General features: G+C 44.9%; 1 protein-coding gene across 2 annotated transcripts in view; it reads right to left on the bottom strand.

The window, feature by feature from the left end:
• Nucleotides 1-13,209, bottom strand: part of SPATA6L (spermatogenesis associated 6 like) — a 721,724-nt gene that overhangs the window by 590,797 nt on the left and 117,718 nt on the right. For both annotated transcript variants that reach the window (XM_069625723.1, XM_069625724.1), the window contains exon 4: nt 2,020-2,061. In XM_069625723.1, the coding sequence (XP_069481824.1) occupies nt 2,020-2,061 (42 nt within the window). The remainder of the gene's footprint in view (nt 1-2,019; nt 2,062-13,209) is intronic.

Genomic DNA, 13,209 nt, shown 5'->3' with positions numbered 1-13,209 from the left:
AATTCATGCAATGTTTCCTGAGGCATTGGATCAATGTTGGAGGGGTGTAGGATGGTGGGGGATTGGTCACATATTTGGTAGGGCTGTCAGTTGCTACATCCATTTTGGGACACGGTAAGAAAGCAGATGAGTAAGATGTTCCAGGGGACGGAGTCACTGGGAAGAAGGGTAGGGATGTGTGGGGTGTGGAATCCAGGGTCGAAAACATAGATACAGAAAAAGGGATTTATGGCCATGTTCATAGCAGCATGGTTGGTGATTGCACAACACTGAAAACAACAACAGGCACCCAAGATCCAGGACTGGTTACATAAAGTCTGGAGTTTTGCTTCACTGGAATGGATAACATACAAGATTCGGGGAATCAGGATATGTTTAAACAAGATTAGGGACCAGGATTGACATATTTGCAAAGTGACTACATGGTGCAATGGTGCCCACCAAGATCAGGATACTGAACATAACAGGTGCCTAATAAAACTCATGAAAAAGAGCAGGAATAGTCTTCACTTCTGTTGAGGGGCGGGAGTGAGGGAGGAACGGTTGGGGGTATTGTTAAGGCATCATTTGTCATGTGTAATGTATTGAAATTAATAAAAATGTTTTTTTTTAAATGTCTGACAATACCCTAAGTTATATGTGGATATAGGTTCAGATATCCAGATATGATAAGATAGATTCATGCCCAGAGGTTTCTAATCGCAGATTTGGGCATCGAACCTGTGGTGCTCATGTTGTCTTGCTTCCAAGGCGAGCATGTTGCCCCTGAGCTATCCTCCTGAGACAGATCTTGTGTACATATTAATGAGAAAGGTATGGGAGGTACCAGGATATCCTTCTCAGACATGTTGAAGAATTCCAGAGAGGTGTATAGAAAGGGGAATATTTTGATGCAGGCGCACATGCTTGCAAAGGTTGCAGGATTTGAAAATCCCATCGAAAACTCTTAGCTCCAATTAAATGGGATTGTGAAAATTAGAACTGTTTAATGCAGAAAGAGAAAGCAGCCACTGGGAAGATGCCTATGTTATGGAACAATATTAGATGGTGTCTCTGTTGCTCACATTTCAGTAGTTCAGCAGCCAGCTGTGCATGAAACATTGAATAACAGGGCAGAGCCCTGAACACAACATATGGGCAAAATTAACAAAGTCTATACCCATAAAAGAGTTATGTTTCGGCCAACGTTCCTCACGCAACAGCACTTCTTCAGGGCAGTGTGAAACTCATACAGAGTACAGAGGCATCAAATCATTAGACATAAAATACTATATTAACATAATGCAACAAACAAATAGAAACTAAACAGTTACTTTGTGGCCAATAATGGACATATAAAAGAAATACAGGCCAAAGATCATCTGATGAAGGAAGCAATAGAGGAAACTGAAAGGAAGCAAATCTGTTTTCACCATTTTACTGAATGGTTATAGCTCCTGCCCCTAGCCTCATAGGATACCAGATGACCAGTTTGTGTCCTTCTGCTACACTGCAGTTGAAGGAGACTCTTTTTTACTTTCACTATCTCGACTGTATCTACACCACTATTTTTGCTGTGTTGTTAATCCTTATCAAAACCAGTTGGTTTGCCCAAAGCCTTATGCTAAAAAGATATGTTTCAAATCACAAGGGTCACCAAGGCTAGAATGAACCTTAGGCAGGGTAGCTGCACTGATGTTCAGTGAAGGCCCTTTTTTGCATGAGCTCATTCCTGCACAAGGGACACTGTCATATGTATATGTACGCATACTTAATACAACAAGGATACACTCATCTGAGGAACTACTTTTGAAGATCATTTCTGGTGCAGCGATACCTTGACCACTTCTTGCACACTGACAGGCACCATCCACTCTAAGATCCCCTACAAAGGTCTAAACACAATAACACAAAACTCTTAAAAGTATACAACTCTAGTGAAAGGTACATAGAGGAACAGTCAGCAGAAAGTTACACATGGCTTATGCACAGATTGTTAAGCCTCCACTCCAGCATTCTTCAAAAAGTTGTATAACTTACTCGGAGGGGTTAGCTGAGTCAGTTCGAATTTGACCATGTCACCTAGACAAGGAGATATAAACAAGAAACGCATGTTGAGAAATTATACACAAAGAAAATAAATCAAATAAAGAAAATACATTTATAAATTGCAACCACAAGAAAAGGTCTACCTCTCCTTATATCCACATTTCGGAGCAAAGAGCGTTCCCTCTAATTAATGATGAGCAAAAGTAGATATCGCAAAATATAAGGCTGGCCGCACAGGTGCTTCAAATTCTACACTGAACCAAAATATCCAGGGCAAAGGAGTTCAAAGAATGTGTCAGAGCAGTTCCCATAATAGTGCTCATTTATCCTTTTGAGCGACTACCTCCACAATATGAGCAGGTCCGACCAGCCAGCTCTTCTTTGCTGACATAGACTGTATAGTAGGAATCCAGCTGCAATAGCAGGTTCACTGATGTAGCACATACTCATTGGGAACTGGATGCAAGGCAGATATCTCGGCTGTCAGAGGCAGAAAGGTCAGGAGACTGTGGCTGTAATATGTTTAAAGGCTACGTAACCATGAGAGGTCCATCAACGTAGTGAAGTTATGGCCTTTGCTTGAAAGTGGAGGATATCACAGGTAAAAAGTCTCCAGCGTGGTAACATTATGTACCTTTAAATAGGGGTGGTCTTTGGTGACTTATCATTGGCCTTATTTCAGATCAAAAAATGGAGAAGTATTAATTGCATCTTTGGCCACAGAGGGCTGGGGAACCAGCAAACTGAAGGACTGGTAAGGAGTGCCGATAGCCTGGTGTCAATGCAATATGTATTAATGTCATGGAGCTAAATGTACTCCACAGAGGATGCATCTCATGAATTTAGTTCAGAAAGGTTTTTTTGGGGGGGCTTTGTACAAAGTTGGGCAGCTGCTCAATGGGTGGGGGGGGGCAGAATGACAAAACAAAGACTTTTGGTTTCAAAGGTTTCTTCCTGAAGTCACTTCGGGTCTATCCCCACTGACACCTACAATTTGTGTCACACGGATGTTCCAACAAGTGCTTCTTGGTGGCTGTGTAACCTTACCTGAAAGGACACCGGTTGAGCAGCGTTACGCAGGTGTATCAGATAAGGTTGATAAAGCTCAAGGCTTTTCAACAGCAGGCTACACAGCGTATGTTAGAGGTGAGGTAGGTCAGGAGGATGTCTGGGGTCCTGATTTGGTTCTGATTCCCCTCCCTGCTTTTTGGTCCTGAACCTACCAGAACCCTGGCCCATCTACCCTTTTTCCTCACCAAGTGGATGCCCAATTGTGTCTATGGGCCTGTTCCTGGACCTCTTTACCAGCCCTGAAGTTGACTATCATCTAACCTCCTTGACTTTCTACCACATGCTCATTCCTCCTCCCACTTATCCCAGACAACAGGTGGCTTGTGTTGTCTTGCTCTCTGGTTCTAACTGCCCCTATGGTTCCAAGTGATTTAACACTACCCCCCTCTCTTGCCTTCTTCTCCTCTTCTCTTGCTAACATACCTACCTCCTTCCAACTTCCCCACTCACCTTCCTCCAGATGATTTATCTTGTACTCTATTGCTTCACCTCCTCGAACGTCTCTTGCTTTCTTCCCCTCCTCCTTAATGTGCACCTTTCTCCAGACTCTTATGCTCGCCCCCCTCCTTTTTGATGTTCATGTCGTTCAACCTCTTCTGCCGTCTCCATTCCTCTTTGATGTTCGCCTCCTCTTGCATGTCTCTGCACCTCACATTTATCCAGTACTTCAACCTCTTCTGTCACCTCCACCTCTTCCTGCACCTCCACCTCTCCCTGCATGTCTACTTCCTCTTCACTGCCGCTCGCTGCTCCTCTACTACAAAAGTCCACAATCATGCTTTCTCTCCCAGTTTATATACCTTTCTAGCCCAACCCAGGCCAGGTTTAGTACAATGCACCTGGGAAGTATAATCCCTTCTCTTAGAAGATTGTTGGGGTGGGCAAGCTGGTGACTGGTTTAGGTGCGAGTCTCCCTGCTTTGCCAGGTAGAGCAGATAGAGACTGTAAAAAGCTAGTCCGTCAGCTTGGCTTCAGGACTACGCACATCAGGAACTAGGAATGAAGCAGGTTGGGCTTTGCTAATCTCCATGTTTGCTCGACTGCCACCGTGAGCATTTTTGGGGTCTAATTTATACGGTTGAATTGATCAAATCTGTACAATAACCGTAGTATCGCAGGTTTAGATGGGCAGGGCTCGCAGAGCTTGAGCTCACCATTCTGCACCACCACAGCAAGTACTGCACAGACATTGTATCAGCTTCCATATGTTAAGAGCATTCTACACTCTCCATATGGTTTGCAGTGAACACATAAATGCTCTGATTTGTTTTTTAAATGCCTGGGAATGCTTTATTCCTTCCCAGGATCTCTTGGATTCCATTAATTTCTTTCCATGTGTTGAGTTTGGATATATTTTTTAATGTATTTCATACACAGTGGCTTTCTTTAAAATGACTTGGATCATTCTGTGTAACAATTCAGGGTTTATTCACCAAAGTTTTGGAGAAACGTCCACATGCACGTTGATGGCCATGGTTTCCATATGTCACTTTTACGAATGCCATGTTTGATGAAACGTGTTCCATTTCCTTTCCCATTCCCAATCAGAACAATTTGGCAAAAGGAATACAGACAAAATAACAACACATTCCGGAATGACTGAGGGATAAAGTTTCAACAGGTGTTCAGATGCCAAGGTCTTGAGCGGGAGATAGTTTGATATCTCGATAACCTTTGCCCCTGCCTCAGGACATCTGCAAAAACTTACTTTGGGGTTTTTATAGTATGATTGGTTTCATAGTTTGCTAACCAACAATTGCTTACATTATTTTAAAGAAAATGTCCAGGAATTCCATGGGGGCAGAAGCTCTAGGGAGTCCACTTAGAATAAACAGTGCAACAGATGAGAACTGGCTGGGACAGTCTAGGAAAATGTGTAAAGCTTAAAACATCTCTTGAAGTCATGGGTTTTAAGATCATTTCAGTCAGTCTTTTGATTGCATTTTCTTGTTCCCCTCTCAATATGGACACTCTCCTTCATCTGTCCATATATGGGTGCTGTCTTACTGTGCCAATACTCTCCCTGTCTTGATTACAGCATGATTTAGCATTGCCTAGCGTGACAAAGCCCTATGTACACAGCCAGTAGAGGAGGATCAGGGACATGTGGGGTCCAGGGTAAAATCCTGAGTGTCTACCAACCCTCCCCAACCTATTAGGTCAGGTATGAACCTAAAATCTTTCCACCCTAACGTTCCACTGGGTGAGCACTGCCAGACTTAAACAGCGGCAGTGGAAATACAGGAAGAAGATTTTTAACCCGCTCATGCAGGAGAAGAATCAATCAATACCTAAGAAACATAGCATACAAAAATGACGAAGGTGCAGAGCCACGCAGGCATCATAACAGTTACGCTTGACATTAAGGTGTTGGCAGCCCATTAAAGCCTGCAGCCCTCTCGCAAATCAAGCAATTAGGTAGCACAGGGAAGTGAAGAACACACAAACATGAAGGGAATGAGAAAGAAAGATGAAGCAAATGGTAGGTAAGTAGGCAGGACAAAGTTCAACTAGGAACCCTGCACAAACTAAGAGGACTATCCAACTAAATCCATACATTAGAAGATATAATTAGACAGAGAACAGGAGTATAAAAAAAGAGGCAAGTTAGGGCAAAGAGGGAGGGAGTAGGGATGGCTTTCCAGAAAGATCCACTAGCAGATGGAAGAACAAGAATGCAAGCGAAGAGACAGACCTCACTGAGTGCTATAACCTCACTATCTGTTGTGAACATCAGCCTATTGGGTTCTATAAACCAGCAACTGGCAAGATCCTGTGATTGCCTGGGAGAGAGGAGTTTTTGATAGCCAACTGGGGTGTATAACCCGGACCCTGGCAACTTCTAAAGATGCAAAGGTGCAGTGAAAGTGGCTGAGAATAACTGCAGTCTGACAAGCAGCCTAAAGGGGGGGGGGAAGAAATTCCTGCTAGCAATAATCTTGGGTATCCCATAGGACAAGAGGATATAATCAGTCCTTGCTGGTAGGTGTGCCATATAACAACTTTGGGAGCCAGGAAACACCTTTCCAGTCTCTCGAAGATTGTTGTATCGCAGGATGGTTAGGAGTACGTAAACACTCATACAGAACCAATTAGGTAAGCAGGATATGTTGCAACAGAGATTCATGGCACACACAGAACCACCATGGAGAGCAGGAAGCTCTCCACAAGATTATAGTGGGAGTTGGACAATAGGTCCTATTGGGATATGAGGCAGTGGGACTTGGACCATAGCAACTGAGTCTGGAGACATTGGGCCTCATTACAAGTTTGCCGGTCCATTAACTACGGTACCGGTAAGCTTGCCGGTACCGTAGTTACCGGACTGGCAAACTACGAGCTCTACTCGCGGGTCCCTTTTTGCCCGCCAGGTCGGACCCTGGCGGGCGGACCGGCACCCGCGAGCACAGCATGTTGGATGCACCGGCACCATTATCATGGTGCCGGTGCATCAGGTCTCCCCATTCCCATTGAGCCCTGTAGGGAATGGGGAGCATTTTTTACCGGCGCCCCAGAATGGGCAAATACCGGGTACCGGTAAAATCCGCAAGTTCGGCGGCAGCCTGCCGGTTTTACCGTCGAGGCTACCGCCGAGCCTGTATGAGGCCCATTGGCACTTGAACCATAGAGGGGAAGAACCTAGGCAGTTGGCTTTGTTTGGAAGAATTAAAGGTTATCTTTGATTAATCATCTATCCTGACACCTTGTCACTCATACAGACAATTCCTTTTTATTTGAAGTAGAAACCTTAGGCACTCTAGTAGTTTCGCCATTCCCATCTTTGATGAAAATTACCTAAAGGCTGTGAAAGTGAAAGGTTAGGAGTCAGAGCGACGTGTGCACAGTTGAGTATAGTCCGCCATAGTAAGGTCTTAGAAACCCACTAGTGTGTGTATTCCCTTTCTCAACCTAAGCAAAGAATGTTTAGTAAAGCCAGAGAGTCTAGCCTATTTTGTTGAGAACTTGTCCTCCCTTGCAGGTCTTCACCCAACCCTTCCTTGTTTGAAATTAAAGTTAACATGAAACCTGAGTTTTAGGTTTTAAATTTATCCCACTCCATCACACTATATATTTATCTATTTGCATTTATAAAGCCCTTCCACCATAGCATAGTTGTCACAGATGGCTCAAGAAATGCTCTGAGTTTCAGAGATTGTTGAAAGGTTTTTATTTGATCTTGTAGGGCCCTAGACTGTGCCTATCCTCCCTAGCCCAGGTGTGCTTACTCCCCAGGTTAGTATATAGCACAGGCTTCATTCTACTGTCTATGTTGTGACATTTGATCAGAGTGATCACATAAAAGCCAGTTCCCTATCTATCTATACTCCCTAAAGGACCTCCTAAATTATCGCTACATTATCCAATGGTTAGTTATCTACAAAGGGATGTTGGATTGTGCCTTCCAGACACTGCCCAATCCGGTCACCTTCCTATTTTGCCAACTTACTCCCCCCTCTAACTTCCTGATGTTCCTTTCTGGCTACTTTCCCCCTTCTCTGTTCCTTGCATCCTCCTCTTCTGTCCACCTGTTATCTCTCACTTCTTTCCTTGTTCCCACACTGTAAAGTCATTACTCCAACCAAAACTTTACTCATCCTTCCTCCACACTACTGCTCTCTCCTGCACACTACTATTCCCTACTCCACACTGCAAGTACTACTCAAACACTCTCTGTAGCCTCATGCAAGCATTTCACATTCACCACCTACACTTCCTCTCCTAAGCACAATCAACACCCTTTCACACACACACAACGCAGTATCATGGCACTCACTAACCAAGACCTCACTGCTGCAAAATTCACCTCCACAGTCCACTCCAACATCCCTTCTCCAGCTAGTCTCTTACTCTGCCACCACCTCCTCCACTTACCTTACCTGAACAACCCACACCTTCCTGCTTCCTCGGATAGCGTTTAACCTCCACCCTATCCTCTGGTTGGTCTGTTATCCCTGGCCAATCTGGCACCGTTTTCTCGTCTTAGGAGGTGTTACATGGTAATGGCCCTACTTACCGTGGCCGTTTCATGGAATTCTTTGCTGCATTTTCTTTTTCTAAGCACCTTTTTTCTTTTAATATTTAAGGGAAGGGGTGGTGGTTGTATAGAAGTGGCGTATGGGGAGGCTTTCATCCTCATAAAAATGTCAAAATAAATGCAGGGAAATGGCCACAGAGAGTTAAACCCACTATAAGGTGTACCAGATCTGTGTGACTGTGATGCTGGAAATGCATCGGAGGGCCAGGGCCTCCGTATCCTTGTCCTTTACTGCTTTTTATCGTGTGTTGTCATGTTTTCCGCGCAGGAATTCATGCGGAACTCCTGGCGGTGCAGCTCTCTCTCTTTTGGTTTGGTGAACAGACCCGTGGGATACCCTTATGGCACCCATGGGTAGGGGTACAACCCTTTGCCCCTAGTGTATGTTTTTGGGCAACTGTGTGTGACCCAGAGAGCAGGGTACGGGCTGGTGGCAGCGCCGTGCTGAAATGACTGGTGCCCTGAGCGTCCTCCATTTTGGGATGCCCAGGCCCTGTCATTGGAATCGGTAGATTCCTGATGGAGACAAAATGGCCACCATGGCCTCTTGCCTTCCATCACCCTGCCTCTGCCCCTTCCCCATGACTGGCTGTTGGGTGGAAGTTCCGTATATGGTAGTGTGAGGAAGTGCCGACCAGACTGGCTGGAGCCTTCTCAACGACCGTATGTTGTGGGTACGCCTGTGGGTGGGACCTGGGTGAATGGAGTGTGCGACAAATATACATTCTATGTTGTGGCTGTCTAGTATCTGGTGTTTGACACAATGGTTGGGACAGCCCTGCCCAAAACTGGTATGAATGCAGCTTGGAGTGTTGAATGGCTCGGTACTTGTCCCAATACACATAACTTGTTGTGAGTGTCTGGAGAGAAGTGAATGGCTTGAATACCTCGTGTGCCTAAATTGGCTGCCTGCCTGCATGAATGCCCGTAGTCGTGAATGGATGCTTGAGTGTGACCCATCGGAATGAATGGGAGATCAACAGTATATCTGGGGATCTCTCACTGCTAGGAATCGTGTTCAAAAGCTGAAGTCCACTACGACGAGTAACTGGAGTAACTGAAGCTTGATCCTGAAGCCCTGCTGGACGAGAAGAATTGCTGTTGCTCTCCTTCGCAATCTGAAAGCTGCTGTGCTCCAAGAACTGACCCAGAGAGGACCTGGTAAGGCGCCCTCTTCCCGAGCTACGAGGGACCATCGTGCACAGCTGATCTTTGCCTAAGCTCCCTGGTAGACAGACCTTCGACAGACTGCCGACCCGATACGGGGACTGCTGCGGAACTCCAAGGAGAAGCGCCCGGACTGTTGTCCGCCACTGGCGACGACCGCCGTCGCCGAATGGAACCGCTGTGCTCCCGTTGCCTAAGAACTTCATTGATCCAAGGACGCTCTCGTCCGCATCGTCGCTGCCGTATCCTGCCGGAGTAGGCCTGACCGTTGACGAGCCAAGGAGAATCCACCAGTGGGTTTCCCGCCACCCAAAGACAACAGAGAGGCTGACGACTTGACGCCCTTGCTGGGCCACAGTTCTTCAACTCTTTACGGTCCAGAACTATCGACACCAAGGTGCCCCGCACGCCTCTTTCTCGCAGGACGTTTACGTTTCCCCGGCAACGAGCACCGTTACGAACGACGTGGCCACTTCAACGTCATAGCTCGACCTGTTCTCCGTCGGACGTTCGATGACCCGTGACTCCTGCCTGAAAGGGAGGACACTCAAGAAGGGTTGTCGATTTCCCCGACAAGGAACGCTACAACGCCAGGTACTTTGGGGTTGCAGAACTATTGGAAAGTCTAGTGTGAACAATATATGGACTGGGCTTGTATCTTTCTTCTACAGGTTGCCCAGGTGGGGTTATCTGCACACAGAGCTGTGTTTAACAGTAGTTACCAGTATTCTGCCTATTGCTCAACCATCTTGCTTTCCTTCCTCTCTCTACTGCTGGTTTCCTCTTTATTTTGATCTGTGTGTCATTCTGACCGTATGCACTTTAAGGAGATCTAATAACGTTAGTAGTACCTCTTTAGAATTGTACATATTTACCATTGTTGATTTTCGGAGTACAAAGTGAGTTATCGTGATCGTGTATATGACCTTGAATATTAATTATATAAAGACTGTGTTTTAACAGATACAGTGTGTGGACATTCCTTCGTGGGTGCTTGGGGACTACACTGTACTTAAGAACCAGCTCGCATCACCTCCTGAGAAGCTAGGCCTTGATTGCTCGACCACGATACCAATAATAGAGAATCTTGGCAGGGGTCCTCTGTGCCTCTCCTCTACCGTATATAGAGCGGACGTACAGATCCCCCGCTCCGGTCTTTGCAATGACATACAACAGTATCTTTATATAGTGCCTTTAGCCCCGCCTCCTTTCTCTACAGAGTGTTTCCAAAGATCAACGATGGCATTTATACAGTGTTGCAGCTCATGTTATAGAGGTCTAGCCTGGCTGGCCCCAAGTTAAGTCCAGTCCTTGGTTTGGGGGGGCTTGTTCAGTGTCCTTGGTGGTCTAGGGAAGATTCCCTGGTATCGTCATCAGGCAGGCTGAGACTGGCGTGTAGTGCTTCATTGATTGCCCCTTAGGAGCTCTGTTGCTTTCCATCCCATGGTATTGTGCATAGGCCCTGACATGAGCTCTCTAATAGGGAAAATGGGTCTCTGTCTCTCTTCCTCATATCTCTCTCTCCGCCAAAGTGTGTAGAAGTCTTTGCATGGGGCGCTACTGGTTCTCCGTCTCATGGGTGTTCTTCTTCTGGATCGTTTTTTTTTCTATAATAAAGAGAAATCTTGGCCAGTGTTTGGGGTCACAGGCATGGGGTGATGCAATTTGGTACTGCATATAAACAAACTGTCACATGGGGAGGGGATAGGAGTTGTCGCCCTCCCAACTGCCACATAAGCTTTGGCCCCATCTGGGGTAAGACTGACTCTGGATTACTCCTGGCATGCCTCCTACCACAGGGTGAGAACATCCTCTAGTAGTTTCAGCATTCTAAGAAGTTGCTAAGTGCGGGAACTTGTAAAGTCAATCCTTTGATGATCTATACATTATACAGCCACCAAGCATATGGACATAAATGAATACTTGAGGGTTTATTTGCCATTTTTAGTTTATCTGGTGTTTGCTAAGACCACTAGAAATGGAAAGACCACCAGGGATGCACCCGCTCACAAAGGAACAATCTCCACACCCTCAGGTTCATGACCCTGCCTTCATGCTGCACCATTTCAAATTGGTGAGATCTGAGTCAGTGCCCATGTGTGAGTAGTCCCGGGCGCATGAGTGAGACAGCCATGGTAGGATCCCTGCCCTTTCCTAGAGTATAGAAAGGAAAAAGGTGAAAGAAAAATGAACAGTGAAATGCGAGCTTGCAAACAATGGTTCTGAAGCATTCCTTCCTGGTCCTTCCATTATAGTGGTGTTAGGAAAAGCCAGAGAAAACATGGCAAAAAATCTGGTTTCTGCAAAAATCTGGCTTCTGTTCAAAGTTCTAGTAAACACGGAAGGCAAGAGTGGCGAAAAAGTAAAAAAAGAAAAAAAAAAGAAAATGAGTAGTATAGCACTTTATAATTCATCATGAAAAGGATAGATGGTTAAAATTTAAAGTGGCTTAAATTTAAAAATGCACATTGTGGAGGAAAATGTGAGTGGAGGCTCAGACCTAGAGTCATGATTGTAAAACACATGAATAACAGCTAGATGGCAGTCTTTCATAACAAAAAAAATGAAAGTATGACGACAACTGAGGCCAGGCATTATGAAGGTATCACTGCATGGATACCACCCGGAATGACATTGCACTAAGTCTTCGGTAACTGTAATGGTATTTACAAAGGTGACAGGTGCTTCTCTGCCCAAGACCCAAAAGCGAGCTTTCATGGCTTCATCAGACCGACTCTGCTCTGCGTGTGCACATGGACGCACAGGAGAAAACGAAGCTTCTCAGGCAAACGTGAAATCAAGCTACTTGATGTTGAAATAAAAGAATGAGCAAGCAGTGTAGTTGGTAGAGAATGGGGATGATGTACGTGTACTTTGGAGACGCTGAAACAAGGCTACTTAGTACTTAGGCGAGCAACGGAGAGGAATAACATGATATGCAAGGCTGGAGTGCACAAGGGGATATGGACAGAGGCAAGTAGAGGATACTAGAAAGGGGGTTGTTCTTCTTAGTTTGGGCTCTTAGGTGACGCTGAAAGCACTACCTTTAAAGCCGAAACTATTGCCTTTAACATAAGAGCTTCAAACATGGGCTGTAATGCTTTTGCAATGGAGATGACATTTGAGGAGGGATACACAGTTGTAACCCCTCCCATTCCATGTCCCTAGCCAATGAAATCCCAATGGCTAATCCCACCCATTCCTGCCCATCTCGGAACTCTGAGTTTTTGTGAGCTCTTCCATTGATTGAGGCAGCCATCTTGGATGACTGCTTCTAAGGAAGCTCTCTGGAAACAAGGCAAAACTAACAGCCACCTTTGAATGGGACAGATACCATGCATCTTTAAAATAGCTAATGTAATTTGGAAGCGCTAGATTTTTTTTTTCAATGACAAACACCATGCATCTTTAAAGTAATTTGCATTTTGGGATGGGGTTTTTATTGCACTGAGAAACATGATGCATGTCACTGTGATTTCATTGGGTCTGCGGTATGTGCATTTTTCAGCAAGGTAGCCATTTTCTTTAACTACTGACTATGAGAGACCAACAGAGTAATTTAAAGACGCCTGTTCCAAACTCCTATTAAAGCCTTATGGGCAATACCAGACAAAAAAGGAACCAACCGTCTATCTCCTATTCAAGTTCTACCTACCCTCCCACTCTCGGCCCATGGACCAAACAGGGACCGAGTCAAAGGTTTTGAAAAATGAATATAACAAAGTACAATTTTATTCAAGAAAAAAACACAATGTACAAATTTATCTTAAAATGAAATATAAACATCATAAAAAAGTGTAAAACATAGTGCACTTTTACTAAAACATCAAATACAAAACCACAATACAAGTTCTAAATCAGTTTTAAATGAAATATATAAAAAAAGATTAAAAAAAAGATTAAAAAAA

The sequence above is a fragment of the Ambystoma mexicanum genome, chromosome 6p, assembly GCF_040938575.1.
Source record: "Ambystoma mexicanum isolate Mex_15411 chromosome 6p, UKY_AmexF1_1, whole genome shotgun sequence".
NCBI classification, from domain to species: domain Eukaryota; kingdom Metazoa; phylum Chordata; class Amphibia; order Caudata; family Ambystomatidae; genus Ambystoma; species Ambystoma mexicanum.
This window is presented reverse-complemented; position numbering and strand designations above follow the sequence as displayed.